The 16,691-nt window shown below is 43.8% G+C and overlaps 1 protein-coding gene across 3 annotated transcripts in view; it reads right to left on the bottom strand.

Moving 5' to 3' along the window:
* The window catches only part of ATP8B1 (ATPase phospholipid transporting 8B1), a 100,828-nt gene that overhangs the window by 24,151 nt on the left and 59,986 nt on the right, over window positions 1-16,691 (bottom strand). For all 3 annotated transcript variants that reach the window (XM_006205747.4, XM_072952151.1, XM_031692405.2), the window contains exons 3-14: window positions 14,908-15,005; window positions 13,521-13,634; window positions 11,404-11,502; window positions 11,228-11,289; window positions 8,235-8,307; window positions 8,051-8,121; window positions 6,297-6,379; window positions 6,018-6,176; window positions 5,762-5,850; window positions 4,387-4,577; window positions 1,619-1,827; window positions 487-530 (exon numbers count right to left, since the gene is read on the bottom strand). In XM_006205747.4, coding sequence (XP_006205809.2) covers window positions 487-530; window positions 1,619-1,827; window positions 4,387-4,577; window positions 5,762-5,850; window positions 6,018-6,176; window positions 6,297-6,379; window positions 8,051-8,121; window positions 8,235-8,307; window positions 11,228-11,289; window positions 11,404-11,502; window positions 13,521-13,634; window positions 14,908-15,005 — 1,292 coding nt within the window. The remainder of the gene's footprint in view (window positions 1-486; window positions 531-1,618; window positions 1,828-4,386; window positions 4,578-5,761; window positions 5,851-6,017; window positions 6,177-6,296; window positions 6,380-8,050; window positions 8,122-8,234; window positions 8,308-11,227; window positions 11,290-11,403; window positions 11,503-13,520; window positions 13,635-14,907; window positions 15,006-16,691) is intronic.

Here is a 16,691-nt window from a genome sequence, read left to right as displayed (position 1 = left end):
ACAACAGCCTGTTGTGAGTCGAACTGTGTCCCCCTCTAAAAGGACACCTCGAGGTCCTAAACCTGGCACCTGGGAACAGGACCTTCTTTGGAAATAAGGTATTGTTGGATGGAATCAAGTGAAGATGAGGTTATACTGGATTAGAATGGGCCCTAACCCAGTGACTGGTATCTTTATAAAAGGAGGGAAATCTGGACACAGGCACACAGGGAGAAGGCCATGTGATGACAGAGGCAGATTTCTGAGTGTTGTGTCTGCAAAGCCAAGGAGTGCCAAGGACGGCAGGCAACCACCAGAGAAGGATCCTGCCCTAGGGACCGCCTCCAGAGGGAATGGATCCTACTGCCACATGAATTCAAACTTCTCGCCTCCAGAGCTGCGAGGGAATGCATTTCTGCTGTTTTAAGCTACCCATTCCGTGGTAGTTTGTGACAGCCCAGGAAACTCATACACACCCCAAAGGATTCTGTAAGTGAAAGGACTCACCTCTGCTTTGCTATGATTGTGCTGAGAAGCATCCTGATGGTCTCCTGAGAAACAAACAGGACAAACAAACTGAGTCTGTGCGTCTCACAGCCTGTTTCTGGACAGCCCTCGGGTTACGAATGGCTTCAACAAGAGTGGTGTAAATGGTTTTTCAACAGTAGTTAAAAACAAACAAGCAGAACATACAGAAGAAGAAGAATATTTGATACAGACCACATGTGGTCTGCAAAGGCCAAAATATTTCCTGTTTGGCTCTTTGCAGAAAAAGTTTGCTGGCCCCTGGTCTAGAGGTTCCAATACTGGGGCCTGTCCCTCAACACTGCAATCTCCTCTGGGGCCAGAATCCTGTCCTTTAAAGTACTTCACGTCTCCCAGCTCAGAAGGGGCTGCCACCACTCTCAGGGGAACCCCATCCTCAGCCCCTTGGTGTCCCACCTTCCTCACTGATGTGATGAGAAATTATACTCACAGTAGACAGTTTCCTCCAAGTGGAAAGCACATGACGTTCTTATAGCTTTGTAAAAAAAAATTGTACTGTCTTTATTTAATCAGCCCTTGGCACCCACCATTCTACTTTCTGACCCTATGAGTTTGACTCCTCTGAGTACCTCACATACATGGACTCATACAGTATGTGTCCCTTTATGTCTGGCTTATTTCACTTAGCATAACGTCCTCAAGGGTCATCAAAGTAATAGCATGTGTCAGAATCTCCTTCAATTTTAAGGCTGAATAACCCCATTGTGTGTAAATACCACATTTTCCTTTTCCATTCACCCACTGATGGGCACTTAGAAGTAAGTTTGGTTACTTCTACACTTAGCTATTGTGAATAACACTGCTACAAACATGGGTGTGCAAATATCGCTTCCGGTCCCTGCTTCTGATTCTTTCGGGTGTGCACCCAGCAGTGGGATTGCTGGATCACAGAACAGGTTAATTTTTTGAGGAGTGTGTGCCTGTTTCTGACTCCTGACCTCCCCATGCCTGTGATCCCAACGCCACCACGGATGCCGCTTGGGAAGCATCACCCGAATGACCACCAGGGCTCTGCACTGGGACAGGGGAGCCACTCTGGGAAGGTGGCCTCCAGTCAGACACGATCAGGGACTGAGCCATGGCTTCCACTCACCGTAAATGTGCCCATTGATGCAGCACTTTTTAAAGGTCATGATATTCTGTGTGAGTGTCCCCGTCTTATCAGAGAAGATGTAATGGATCTGCCCCAGCTGCTCGTTCAGCGTGGTGGTTCTCGCCTTTGCAGGCGTGTCCTTCTCAGCATAGTACATCTGCAGGTCCCAGTTGATGAAGTGACTCTGCCCAAGACGAATCACTTCCACGCTAGGAAGGCAAAAGACGACTTTCAACAGAGTTCTCAGGCACAAGGCAGGCACTGGGTTTCGTCCCCACTTTGCACTTTGTACAGGGGCAAGCTGCTCATCCGCAAAGACACAAGCCCTGCAGTGACCCATGTGCCCAGCCTCAGGGTTCTCCTCACCAAACAGATCTTTCTCCAGCTTCAGGTTCAAACCGCCCTCTCAGTGTCATTTCCCACCCACTCCTGAGCCCATCCAGCCATGGCGCCCCATGCTTAGAACACACAGCCCATATGGGTGACATGGTAACACCGCAGGGGACACCACACGATGTGGCAATACCTACTCTGCTCTCATTCCCCATCGCACCCAGGGACATCTGGAATATCCACCTCCCCCCAGTTGTAGAGCAAAGAGAGGGAGGGTCCACTAGGCTACACACCCCTGTGTGCTCTCAAGCAGGGCAAAGGGCTTTTGGCAAATAACCCCTAAATTGTGATTTCACACTGTGAAAAAGCACAACTTTTTCCTTAATTCTTATAAGGTTACAGAATGTCCAAAATACAATATTCTAAAATGGATCGTTTCCACTTAAAAACTATCACTATAGCTCAGTGGTACAGCATGTGCTTGACATACACAAGGTCCTGGTTCAATTCCCAGTGCCTCCATTAAGGGAAAAATAAACAAATAAATAAGCAAAGAGAACAATCACACAGCCTGTGAAAAAAAAAATTCTGCAATTCAAAAAAAACTATTTAAAAAAAACTCCTATAATTAATTAAATATGTCTCAGTTATAAAGAAGCTGTACACACATCCAGCAACTATTCGGTAGGCAAAGGATGTCTTTATAATATGCTAAACAGATGGAAAGATAACTCCCACCATCTCTCCTCCCTTAAGTATTTCCTGAGTGCCTACTATGTGCCAGACACCATCCTAGTACAGGGAGCACATCAGTAAACAAAAGAGACAAAATCCTTGCTTTCAAGGAGGTTACATTCTAGTGGAGATGGACAAGTAAATAAAGCAGTAAAATATACACTACAGCAGGTGCTGGAGATTCTCTGTAGAAAATCAAAGCACGGTAAGGGGAAACAGAGACCAACAGGCAGTGGAAGTGATCTTTAAGATACAGTGGGTCCGGAAAAGCCAGGAGTATAAGATAATGTTTGAGCAGAGACCTGAAGGAAATAAAAGAGCAGCCACGTAGATACGGAAGAAGGACGTGCCAGGCAGGGGTCAGAGCAGGTGCAAAGGCCCTGGGGCAGGCACTGGTACAGCCAAGGAGTTCAAGAAGGCTTGGGGGAGCCCAGGGAGTGGGCAGAGGAGCTGGAGGTGATGGTTAGGTGTGGAGGCCAGAGCACCAGATTGCACTGGGCCTTGAGGATCCTAGTGTGGCTTTGATGAGTCTATTCTGAATGGGACGGTAAGCTACTATAGGGCTAGAAACCAAGTGGAGATACCCTCTGAAATGACCTGATCAATTTATGTTTCAAAAGGACCTTTATATCCAAGAGAAACACCAAAAAATCTTATTAGTCACATGCCATGACCATTTTAAACCTAAAACCACACATACAGTTTATTTTATAACATATATTTATAAATAGAGACAAAATAATCTGTATAATAGTTCCCCTAACAAAGGTAAAACTCATCTCAGTTTTGTTTTTCTTTTTTTTAAAGTAACTGTAAACACTTGGCTCCCCACGGCTTCACTCTTCACTAAAAGTACAACAGTGACTCCATGTGATAAAATTAAAAATAAAACAAATGCACATGTAATAAAATTAAAATAAAATAAATGCCTCTAATTACAGGTGTGCACGTGGTCCTGTATGCCTCTGGGCTATTACTTATTGGAACTAAGAGCAGACTCCTTGGTATATTTCAAGACACAATTTCTCTCCCGATGGCCTAAAGTTCAACTGACCAGTACAGTGAACTTTGATATTAAAAAAGGAAAAAAGGAAGAAATACCACAAAACAAGGTGATTACCATTTGTCAGAGATACAACCCTAATGCTTCCATTGCAGTGGAGGCTGAGATGAGAAACAGAGCATTTGGAGAGGCTGAAGGTGGGTAGGGAGGGTGGTATTCCCATCAGAAGGGAGCCTCCAGGAAGCCCAGTGAGGTTTACAAGCCTTAGGTGTAGCAGGTGGTAATAAGGAAGGCACAGATAAAAGGTTAGGAAGGCTGCTGGAAAGGAAAACAACTCAAGTTTTTTTTCCATGGCATTCTAAATCTTCACCCAGCTCTTCCTTATGGTTGGGCTTGGAAGCCCAGTGAGAGGGAATCTTGCCCAGCGACTGACTGCAGGGGTAGAGTTTGATCTCTGAACTCTGGCAGCCTTATCCATAAAGTGGCTGAGATACGAGGTGCCGTGCCTGGCACAGAGCAGACACACCAATGTTAATTTCCTTTCCCTCAGTTACCCTCGATTCTGAAATGAAAGCTGTTTTCTTACTTGTTCCTTATGACGTCTGAAACGACTGTTGCTAGCAATGAAGGTGCTAAGTTGGGAAGATGTATCATGTTCTTCCCTGAAAGCAAAAAGTCAGAGAGAAGACAGCCTTACCTGACGTAGAGAGAGATGGGCACCAGGGTGTTTAGAACAATGATGTAGCCCCAGAAATTCAGGAAGCCACGGTAGGAGGGAGTAGCATCCTCCCCACTGTAGAGGTACCAAGAGTAATTGCCAACTTGAGCTTCCCAGTAAGCATGGCCGATAGCAAGGCCCGCGGAGAGCAAGATGAGAACAACAAAGATCTAAAAGACATACAACAGTTACGTTTATTCTTACTCAATACTTTACATACTTATGGTAACTTAGTAGTCTGTAAAAACAACACACTTGAACTATAAACAGTTCCATACGAATGCTTGGAAAGTCTATTTGATTTCTGTGATTGACTGATTTATCCTAGACACTACATGTAAGGTGCGGTTTTATTCCCAAAATTATCTTTCAGAAGAGAAGGTGGTGTCTTACATTCCAGCCCTTACGTGGAGACGAGTTAACATAGCAGGGCTAAGACTGCCATCCTCAGAAGTCCTGCTTGCCAGGGTGGCCACTGGCTGGCACGAGGGAACTTAGATTTTGGAAGGGTTTCCCGATTCCTTATTTCTTATTCCTCGGTAAGAATGGCTCACTGTGCCTAACTGTTTGTGTAAAACAGTATGGCTTATGCTGCCCGCCCGCATTCCTTTGGGGAGTCTGGAATTTTGGTACATGCCTGGCAGGCAGCGTCTACATGACTGTTCCCCAGTAAGACGTAGGCAGAGTCTCTAACGAGCTTCCCTAATACTCCACGTGGGCTGACACAGATTGTCGCTGGGGCCGAGAAGTGTGTCTTCTCTGGGTGACCTCACTGGGAGAGGACTCTTGGAAGCCCGTGCCAGGTTTCCCCCTAACTTTGCTTGATGAGCCTTCTCCCTTTGCTGGTCTTGCTTTGTGATGAGTTATAATAGGTCCTAACTGTGAAGACAACTACCCACTGAATTCTGTGAGTCCTCCTCGAGAATCACTGACACTGGGGATGGTTCCTGGGGACTCTGGCACACCTTATACCTAAACTTGCCTTATATTTGGACTTAAACAGCATATGTTAGGGGAGAGAAAGGTTTGCTTTTAAAAGAACCATTATGAGAAACGAACAGCAACTAAAATCAACCCCACGTTGACTTCAGAAGCCCAGTGCCACTGGCTTATTTCGAGCTCCCTGGTTTCCCAACTGGTCACTCTGGTCATCCACTCAGGGCGCCCCACAACCGAAATCTCCACTCCCAGAGAGATTCTCTTATTAGAAATGTAACATTTCTGTGAAAAGGTGAGGGAACCTCCTCTCCCCACCACCAGAGTTTTTCCACCTGCCTACAGAGATGAAATTGCATTAGAACAACACACAACAAAACTAGAACCACCACAATCAACTAGAACAGAAGATAAATACCGTGTAAACCATGTAGTTCATCAAATAATCAATTTTAGTTCTTTTAAATCTGGTTTTCCCACTATTCTTCATTATTTTAGTGTCAGCACCTAAAAAAGGAAAATTCAATATGATCAACAGTCGGGAAAATCAATTCACCGGCATGTCAATAAAACGACTTTCTTTGGTTTCAACAGAGAAGAGACAGAAAATCAATTTCCTCCTTTAAATCTTTAGTGAGCATTTGGATCAATTTCCCAAAAGACCCTGAAAGTACCTGCAAAAATGACCAATCCATGGCAGAAGTCGGTGTTCCTGATCACACAGCCGCGTAACAAAATTCTGTCAGCATCCAAAGGAAAACCTGTCTTTCTCCAAAATAATGTTCCTGTAAACTTATCTAGTCGGTTATTCGGTTCCTCACATTCAATAAAACCTTTTTAAAAAGATAGGATTCACATAAGTACACGCATATGAAAGAGTTTCTGGCTTTAATTAATACGGTCTAAATCAAGCCATTAAAATTTAAAACAAAATAAGACATGTTAGCACAAACCATCAAATGTTGCCAAGGAATTTTCTTTTTGGAGATACTGGTGTGTGCTTTCCAGTGCCATTTTGAACTTTAAATTCGTTTCTCTAAAAGGAGAGAGGGGGAAAAAAAAAAGAATTAATCGAACAAATTTCAGAATTTGAAAAGGAGTTTAAAGAAAATTTTACAAAATAACATTAGGCAGACCTGGAAGTGAAAGCTAAATAATTTGCTTTTGTTATTTTTAAACTCCCTGTTCACCTCGGAACTTCAGGTTTGGATGAAGTTATCCCATGAACTAGAGAGAAACTCCTGACCTGGGAAGTCTTGGCCCCCTTTGCTGTTTGTAATTGTGGGGCCATCTGGGAAGGACAGAGACATCCAGGAACCTCCCTTCCTCCTTCTTACTACCGTAATTCTTACCTCCAGCCTGGGCTGTCAAACTGCTGTTTAAAAACATAGCTTCTAACATTTAATCACACTAAGATAATTCTCCAAAACATATTTGTTACAGAAAGTGTCAAGAGTCAAGACTTTGTTACAGAAAGTGTCAACATATTATTTTCCAGAGTTGATAACCAGATCCTACGTCTTAGAAAGAAAATTCTATCTAAGAAAGGAGGGAAGGAGATGGTAACCTTAGCCCCAGTACTTGGCATGTCCCCCCGTCCCCAACTCTGGAAGGCGAGGCAGATCCAAGAGGACACGCAGGGCCAGGCTGGGCACACATGCGCTGGAGAGAAAGCCTGTCTTCTTACGATGAATGACTCTGTACAACTTCCACAAACGCTGACGGGGCATTTCCACATACTAAGAAGTTGATGGGCAATTCTCGACTTTCCATTCCGTTCGCTCTGACAGGGCATGTGAGGATTTTATATCTTCATGAAGCTTTAGAATCTCTCACTCATGGGAATGACCGCTGTTTTCTAGTTACGACTGAACAATCAACTGATTTACAGAGCAGAGAAAGCTCTCGTTTTTTCTCAGATGATCTCACCTCTCTCCATAAAGAAGCTTATGCACATCTAGGGTGTGAGGAAAGGGGTTTACGCCAGGGTGGGAAGTACATGCGGGCACCAGCCCCGAGAGCGAGCACGGGGCAGCAGTGCCCCAGCTCTGCCACTCACTGTGTGACCTTGGGCAGGCGACCTCACCGCCTAGTGCCTCAGTTTCCTCTTGGGTAACGTCGAGGTAATAAGAACACTCGTCTCACTGGGATGCTGAGAAGATTAAATGAGCTATCGTGTAAAGCTAATGCAACCTAACAGGCACTCCATAAATGTACTGAAAACTGGTCAAAATGATCAAAAACTGAACTTAATCCTCTTTCAAGTGGTAGCATAATAACTGAAACCAACAAAATTGTCCATTGGCAAACATTTTACAAATCTGACCTTTCTTTCTGAATCTATTAATAGCCATTAGTCTGTGTCTGGTCACTGCTCAGCAGTTTACAAAGGGCCCACGGATAGATTCTGCCCATTAACCCTTTTACCTTCCCTGAAAGGTGGGGAAAGACAGGTTTGGCCCTTTCAAATAGGGAGATGGAATGAGACAAAGAGAGGTTTGTCCACTAGGGAGTAAGACCATTATTGTCTTGTTGTTGTCCTAGCAGGAACTAACCAGGGAATAAAACCAAGACAAAGAGAGGCCAGCAGAGGGGGGAGAGGCAAAGCCAGACCTCAGGGCTTCTCATCCAAAGAGCACAGCCTTCAATGTAAGGAATGTGCCTTCAGAGGTCAGCTTTCAAACGGGCCCACCTAAGACTCACTTACCCATCCAGTTCAGCCGTTTCCACATAGCAGAGGCTGTTGGGTTCAGAGCTGGACAGCAGCAGGATGTCGGCCTGTTTGAAACAAAATGCACCAATAACACAGAGACCCCTCCCGACTCAGGCAAAGCCAAGCACCAGGTCAGATGGGAGGACGAGGAATGAGACACCAGAGCTTGTCCACTTACTGGAACGAAGTCATTTTTTTTCAGACGAATGACATCTCCAACTTGAATCTCTTTCCATTTGGCAACTTTGAATCTGAGTATTAAAAAGAATGATAGTTTAGTGGCTTTTTAAAAGTTACTGGTGAGGGTGGGGTATAGCTCAAGTGGTAGAGCGCATGCTTAGCATACATGACGTTCTGGGTTCAATCCCCAGTACCTCCTCTAAAAATAAATAAATAAACCTAACTACCTCCCCCAACCAAAATAATAATAATATATTTTTTTTTAAGTTACTGGCGAGGGCTTTGAAATTATTCTGCCTGGAAGCCACAGATTCTGGGAAAACATGTTAACCACGGGGAAAAGGTTTGCCAAAAGTTCAGCCATTTGACAGTTAAGGGGTCACAGGATCGCGTTCTCCTCTGGAGGCAGCGACAACGGCGGTGGTGACTAGAGGTGTCCTTCCCAGTCTACGTCAGTCAAGGATTAATGGCAGCTCCTTCAATGTGTGGGAAGGAGGCACACGCCACCCCTTGGTTTCTGCTCCTGCCCTGGGCTCCCAGCCCTCCTCCTTCCTTTCCTCAGTTAACCAGCACCTGCTCGCTGCTGGTCCCAGGACAGGGAGGTTTTACTGGCTCCCATACAGGTGACCTGGAGCCTTCATGGAGCGTTAGAGCCTGCCTCCTCTCTCTTGTTTAATGTATCTTTCCAACGAGTGTGTATCACCTTTGTAGTTAATTTCATAAGGATATTGATAAAATAAAAAGACCTCTTCCTTTGGTAATAAATTCCATAGGAAACATCCATTTAAATGTCTCAAAAATCAACATTTTTTAAAGTTTTAAGATACAGTATAGGCAGAGCGTGGAGATAATGCAGGCTGGCTTTCAGACCACCGCAATAAAGCAAATATTGCAATAAAGTGAGTCACATGAGATTTTTAGTTTCCTTGTGCATATTTAAAGTTAAGTTTACACTGTACTGTAGCCTGTCAAGTGTGCAACAGCATCACGTCTAAAAAACAATGTCCACGCCTTACTTAAAAATACTTTATTGTTAAAAAACGCTAACCATCATCTGAGCCTTCAGTGAATTGTGATTTTTTTCACAACAATAATATCAAAGATCACTGATCACAGATCACCCTAACAAAGAAATAATATGATAAAGTTTGAAATATTTCAAGAATTACCAAAGTGTGACAGAGAGACATGAAATGAGCCAATGCTGTTGAAGACATGGTACCTTGCTTGACACAGGGTGCCACAAACCTCAATTTATAAAAAATGCAATATCTTTGAAGCGCAATAAAGTGAAAGACAATAAAAAGAGGTCTGCCTGTAGCCTGCTTTAAAGCTTTTCACATAAAGAAAAAATAACGCTAACAGATATTAGGAACCTACCACAACCAACAACTTTTTTGGAGGCAGAAATCCAATTACTATGCTTGTCCTCCCATTAATTTATGGACAAAACAGACCTGGAGACTTAAAGTATATTTCAAATATATGTTTATACCCCAGTTTCCCCAATTTTACAAGAATTTAATACACAGTTTTTAATCTCCAGATTTTTTTTAACTTGGTTTATCCTGCCCTAAAAGGAAAGGTAGTTAGTTTACATTTCAGTATTTCTTTTTTTTAATTTTTAAAAAAATTTTTCTTATTGAAGTATAGTCAGTTACAATGTGTCAATTTCTGGTGTGCAGCATAATGTTTCAGTCATACATACACATATATATATGTTCCTTTTCATCACAGGTTAGTACAAGATGTTGAATATAGTTCCCTGTGCTATACAGAATAAATTTGTTTTTTTATTCTATTTTATATATAGTAGTTAATATTTGTAAATCTCCAACTCCCAATTTATTCCTTCCCACCCCCTTACCCCCGGTAACTATAAGTTTACTATGTCTGTGAGCCTGTTTCTGTTTTGTAGGTAAGTTCATTAATGTCTTCTTTTTTTCTTTTCTTTTTGTTTTGTTTTGTTTTGTTTTTAAGAGTCCACACATGAGTGATATCATATGGTATTTTTCTTTCTCTTTCTGGCTTACTCAGTATTTCTAAGATGACAAATTAGCAATTTGCATGTGGGTCTCAAGTTACAAATCAATTAAGCATCTTCTTGCCACAGCTCCTGGGGCTATTAAGAGGCAATTCCATTGGCTTCTTCCACTGTGATGTTCAATTTCCCCTTGGGACGCCCCTGTCGCTCTGCACCAAGGATGCCCAAGTCCCCACCCACACAGGCCTGACCCGACTGCGCAGGCTGCTGGGGCCACAGCCCTGCCGGATAAGCACTCCTAACCCCAATTCAAGGCTACTCAGGCTACTCCTTCCCAGTGCAATTAGCCAGGCTGTGGGCTACACGAATCTCACCACCGTCCAAGAGAGGGATTCCAAGTGACCTGGAAGGTAACCTTTGGAACAGAATCCATTTATTTGTAATGGGAAAAAAAGCATCTAAACATATTTATAGATTGAAATAGCCTATATTCAAATGAGACACAGTTGAAGCGTGGCTGTAAATTGGGTTATTTTCCTCAGTGTTGACACATAAAAAGTCTCTGAATTGGGCCTTAGTCATCATTCTTAGCATGTGAATTTGTAGCTCTGCCTCAAGGCTCTTGCTCAAAAAGCAACGCATTCCTGGTCCTTGAACAGGCACACGGGTCACCACTGACTACGTTACTTCAACAAACATTTACTGAGCACCTTCTGTGTGTTGGATGCGCTGGTGGACACAAAAACAAACATCACCAGGACAGTCTCCCCGAGAAGCTCAATAGTTCTGGACAGAAGATGAGACTTCAACATAAATAATTCGAATAAAATTCAGATCGTAATAAGAAAGGAAAAAGCAAAACACTCTAAAAGCACAGCGAAGGAAGCAAGGACGATAGCTGGGCAATCGGGCAGGGTGTCAGGGCATCTGGACAAAGCCCTGGACAGCATAAGGCTGGGGAGATGAGATACCGTAATTAAAGTCCCACATTAACAAAGGCACGGTACCTGCCATCCTTAATGACTTCACACGTTCTATTGTTGATTTCTTTGTCCATTTTATGGCGAGCCTTTAGAGGAGGGGAGGGAAAGGTTTATTTTAATCATCTCAAAATGTCAAGTATTAATGCCATTTGAAAATACACTTGCAGTGGAGAGGAGGAAACTGCACAAGAAATCCTTACCACATCGTCCACGAGGTCTTTGATGGCCGTGATGCCCAGCACCACAAGAAAGGGCACCAGGGTGGTGTACCATGCCAGGGTTGAGATTTGAGGGATTGTCTGAAAGAGATAAAAGGGTGTCATGTGCACCCACGAAGGCACAACTAATCTCCAGGCAACTGCTATTTCTAAACTTGCTGATTTTTAAGTCTAATCTCCATCATCACCCAAGTCTGCATCCGGCAGAGAGGACAGGAGAAGGGAACAAAGCATCCAGCTAACCTTTCTTGGGCCTCTCCATCCCTCTCTCCATCCCTCTCTCACTTCTGGCCTCCTGGAACAGAACCCAGAGGACAGTGGCTCCTGAAATCACCTCATTTTGACCTTAACTGGACACCAAGGAGGCTTTGTAGCATGATACCTAAAAGAAAACTACTCTAAATGTTTTGTGAAAGTCATAATTAACAGGGGTAGGGGACAGTATTGGGTGCAGAGGAGTGGGAAGTAGTCCTTTAATTTTTAGACCATGCATACAGCAAGCTCTACACTGCTGGTTGCTCAGCCAGTGGTCTGCGGGTCCCATGATGGAGGCAAAGACGGCAGTAAGTAGTGGCTGCCTTAGGAAGCTCGTGTTTGGGTGGGGCATCTTTGGGGGGGCACAAGAAGAAAGGGCTTCCTTCATGGTTATCGGTGTTGGTCTAGCCAAGAAAGAGGCTGGCCCTGTAGGAAGCCCTGCATCCATCAAGGCGGTTGTCAAGTTGGAATAAAAGATTGGGAAGCCAGTTTAGTAAAGATCTCTTACAACCATCCTATTGATCACTGGGCCATCAGTGGCAAAAATGACAAGCTTTGGAGTCAAACTCCAGGTCGAAGTCCTACCAGCTCTATCACTGAGGGCTACGGGACTTGGAACAAGTTCCTCTGCCTTCCCAGGCCTCAGTTCTTCTTGGCAAAATGGAAGTTATGATAGTACTTACCTCGCAGAGTGCAAGAAGTAAGTAACAGTGCACAGAAAGGGCTGTCTCAGGCTATTCCCGGTACCCTAATTTGGATGGCTGGACCTTCAGAACCGTGGGAGAGGGGGACCTCCCATCAACCGGGGGACAGTTGGAAGAGAGGAAGACCATTTCCCGCATTATCGCCCATATGTGGGACTACCTTTTCCCTGCTAGAAGGAAGTAAGGGACAAGCAGCCCGCTCACCACACAGCAGCACCTTACAATTGGTGCTGTTTGTCTCGACGCAAGCCTGTCTCAAAGGTCCCCCTTCATAAGGAGACCACCCTTTCCGATCAAGTCAGCAGGTCTTATGTTCTACTGAACTGAGGGTCCATTTCTCCCTCTCATGCCTTCTCTCCTCTCTAATCCGTGCACCCTCCATCCCCACCAGACACACATGCTGCAATTTTCATAAAACTGTCTGGGGTGAATCCCAGCTGGTGAGAACGCTCTCCAAATCCAACACTTGATATAAAGAACTGATCAAAGCAAGTGGACGTGGTACCCTTTGTAACCTGCACACCAGCTGCTAAAGGTTGATACGCTGAGTGGTAACTGGAGGGGGCTGAGTTCCCTTGACCGTAACATTAGTTCCTAGAGAGATAAAATTAATGCCCCCAAGTAAGTGAATTCCTTGCTACCATTAAGGAGGAAAAAAAAAAAAAAACCTCAGGGGAAAAAACCAAGCCTGTCCAGTATAAAACCAGTTCACAAAAATAATTTGACGATGACCAAAATATTAATAAAAAATCAATGATATTTTGGCAGGTCAATAAAACAATTAAGGCCAAGCATTAAAAAGTAGATTTAATTTTAAGGTATACTTTTTTTATAACAAAGTGAAGATTTTTACTGCACTCACTCCAGGGAAACCAGTTTTAACAGTGACATCAGCATGAAACTGAATTTTTTAAAATACAGAATTAAAATCACATTCTCATTTGCTCCTGTTTCCTGCTTATTTAACACTTTCGAGCCAGTTCTGTCCATAAGGCATGATCCCTTACGTGCAGAACCCAGATGTCAGTATCAGAAACTTTCAAGATGATTCACAATTTATATGCAACTTAAATAATAAAAATCTAAACGTTATCAAGTCACCACAATTCCAAACAGATTTAAGGTATCAAAGGGTATTACCTGTAAGATAAGAAGGATCAGGAAATATAAATTGGCCGCTCTCTTAAACTGCTCAAACAAATTCAGCGGTAGAAAGGTAAACACATTATATTTGTATGTTTTAATTGCATTATTCTGTTGGAAAAAATAAGAAAGTCATTCTAAACGATGCCACACACTTATCAGAGCATCACAATGTAAATACACCTGCAAAAATCACTGAGTCCTGTGGCCTACAGGGACACAGGGACGTAATTTGCCTCCAAGGTCTCGAAGGCAAATCTGTGACCCCATGCACCCAGCTGTTGGGTTCCTTGACCCCTTAAAGCCTCTTCGAAAATGGGGCAAAGATGGGGAGAAAACGGGAGACGGCAACATGGGTGGCAAAGCTGAACAAGAAACATTCATTTACTTAAGAGGGATGGAGGTTACTGGATAAGAAAGAGTAAAACATATTGGCTCGGGGCTCCCCCAAATTATACTCAAGTCCTGACGCTGATCCCTGTGAAGTTCATCTTACTTGGAAATACGGTCTTTGCAGATACTTGGAAATACTTAGAAGTACGGTCTTTGCAGATGTAATCAAGTTACAGTGGCGTCATACTGGATTAAGGTGGGCCCCAACCCAGCAACTGCCATCCCCAGTAGAGGAAACCGAGCACAGACACAGAAACACGCAGGGAGGCTGTGTGAAGACAGAGGCGGAGCTCAGAGCTACGCGTCTTGGAGCACCAAGGATTGTCAGCAACCACCAGAAGCCACGGGAGAAGGTTGGAACAGACTCTCCCTCAGATCTTCCAGAAGGAACCAGCCTTGCTGACACCTTGATTTTAGACTTTTGGCCCCCTGAATTGTAAGGGAATAAATTTCTGTTGCCTTAAACCACCCACTGTGTGCTGCTTTGTCAGAACAGTCCTAGGGAACTAGCAGGCAACATTCAGCCCAGACTCAACCAGTGCCCTTTGTCATATTTAAATGGTAATGAGCATTTTTAAGGTGAAAATACCTTCAGAGTCTCTAAATCCATCACAGGCAGAGGAGGGGGAGATACGTTACTAAGATTCCTTTCAAATTCTTACTACTGTCAAAAACAAGGCTTCTATGATACTATTATATATTCTTTCATAAAGTATTTTAAGAAAGCTTTGTACGTACAGAGGGAACATTTCAATCTACATAATTTTGTTTTGTTTTATTTCAAGCCGCCCCTCTTCCCCACACACCCTTAGGGTAGTTAATCTTAATGAGATGAATAAAAATGATACTCTAGAGGAAGAATGATGATTCTCAATGGCCCCAGGCCAGGGTTACCTGGAGGGCAGGTGTCCCTCCGAGTTAGTAAGCATGGCAGCTATTGGGAAAAGTTGGCTTTTAATAAAGTCAATTTAGGAAGTTAAAATCAACTTACCGCATATTTGCTCTCCTTAATACAAAAGAACTTTGTGTTCATAAAATGAGGTTGCTCGTGGAAGCTTCGATCATTTGCTTTGACTTGCCATGTACAATCTTTAAAAAAGAAAGAGAAAAAAGTCCATCAAGTGGAAAATCAGCATATTTCCATGGGCTGAGCTGTGCCCTTCCTAGATGCACATGTTGAAGTTTTAGCCCTCACCCACACCACAAAATATGACCTTATTTGGAAATAGTCACTGCAGATGTAACTGAGTTAAAGTAGGGACATGAGAGTGGACCCTAATCCAACATGACTGTTGTCCTTATAAAAAAGGTAAAGTGGGACAGAGAAAGACCCAAAGGGGGGAGACAGCATGAAGTCACACGAAAAGATGGCCACCCACAAGCCAAGAGGAGAGCCCTGAAACAGATCCTGCCACCACAGCCCTCAGAAGGAACCACACCGCCACACTTTGATCTCAGACTTCTAGCCTCCAGAATTGTGAGATAAGAAATTTCTGCCATTTAAGCCACCCGGGTTGCCCGTATTTTGTTAAGGCGGCCCCAACAAACTAATGAAAGTGTAACTTGACCAGCTATTCACAGAACGTTAGGATTCTAAAGGCATAATCCTCATGTAAGCCCTAACAAAAGCCCCAAAGCTCCAGGAAGTCACAGCTAAATTAAGTTAAATGATCTCTTCAAATGATTTGGTTTGTGAAATTTATACCCCATTAAATACTGAGTGAATGAATAAATCAAAGAAAAAGGCCATCACTGACTAATTCAACACTTTTGAGTCCTGACCATGGATCAGTGTCATGCACTGCTTTAGCCTGATGGCCAGTATCTGTCGTGTTTCTAAGTCCACCACTCAATCGCCATGTCTAAGTTCCAGGAAACTTCAGGAAGTCCACAGCTTCTCTGTTGGTAGGGGGAACAATTCTCACCCAATAGACGTCTCAGAAAACCTCCTCTGACATGCTGGAAGTAACCTCCAAGGACATACTTGCCGACCTTCTGAATGAACAGGAAGGTGAAGTTCACAACCAGTGAGATACCATATATCTCTGGCCTTATTCCTTTCTATCTCAATGATGGAGCCCAGTCATCAAATGGAAATTTCGGGCAAAGGGATCTTCCAACCTAGAGATGACTAACCTAGCAGTCAGGCTACAGCTGCAGGAAAAGAAATTTCCACCCACCTGTTCTGCCTGTGCCCATGTACTCCGGACTTCTACTGTCCCGTGATGTATAGCTCTAAAGCAAACAGTTGTTCAGTGCGTACTAGGTACCAGGCATCATGCCAAGCAGTAAACATCTCAGCTTTGTAGCTGAGGAAATGGAAGCACAGAAAGGATTCAGGGGGAGAATCAGAATTTAAAGTCTGGCAGTCTGACCTCCACGTCCATCCTCTCCACCTTCCTTGCTCTACTGATTGCGCCTTCTTTTGTGATTTATGTTACAAACCACCATGAGAACCACCTTCTTGGTGAGCAGACGTGGGAGGGTCACTTAATGAGTGCAGGGTCAACCTTTCCACTGTTACCCAATATCAGGCTGTTTCCTCTCTGTACAGGAAGGCATAAGCCGTCACCGCTGTGAAAGCTCAAGACAAGGATGTTATAACTTATGGGGAAAAATTCAGGAAGCACCTTTTTGGCATAAGGGGCCAAACTGACTTGTGTGTTTGAACACGCACGCGGGGTGGACTTCCCTTGTGTGACACACGTGCGAGTGGGTGGACCCGGTTTTGAGGAGCTCCTCCCTTGGCTACAAACTGGCAAAGAAGGGGAATCA

Source organism: Vicugna pacos, chromosome 30, assembly GCF_048564905.1.
Source record: "Vicugna pacos chromosome 30, VicPac4, whole genome shotgun sequence".
NCBI classification, from domain to species: Eukaryota; Metazoa; Chordata; class Mammalia; order Artiodactyla; family Camelidae; genus Vicugna; species Vicugna pacos.
This window is presented reverse-complemented; position numbering and strand designations above follow the sequence as displayed.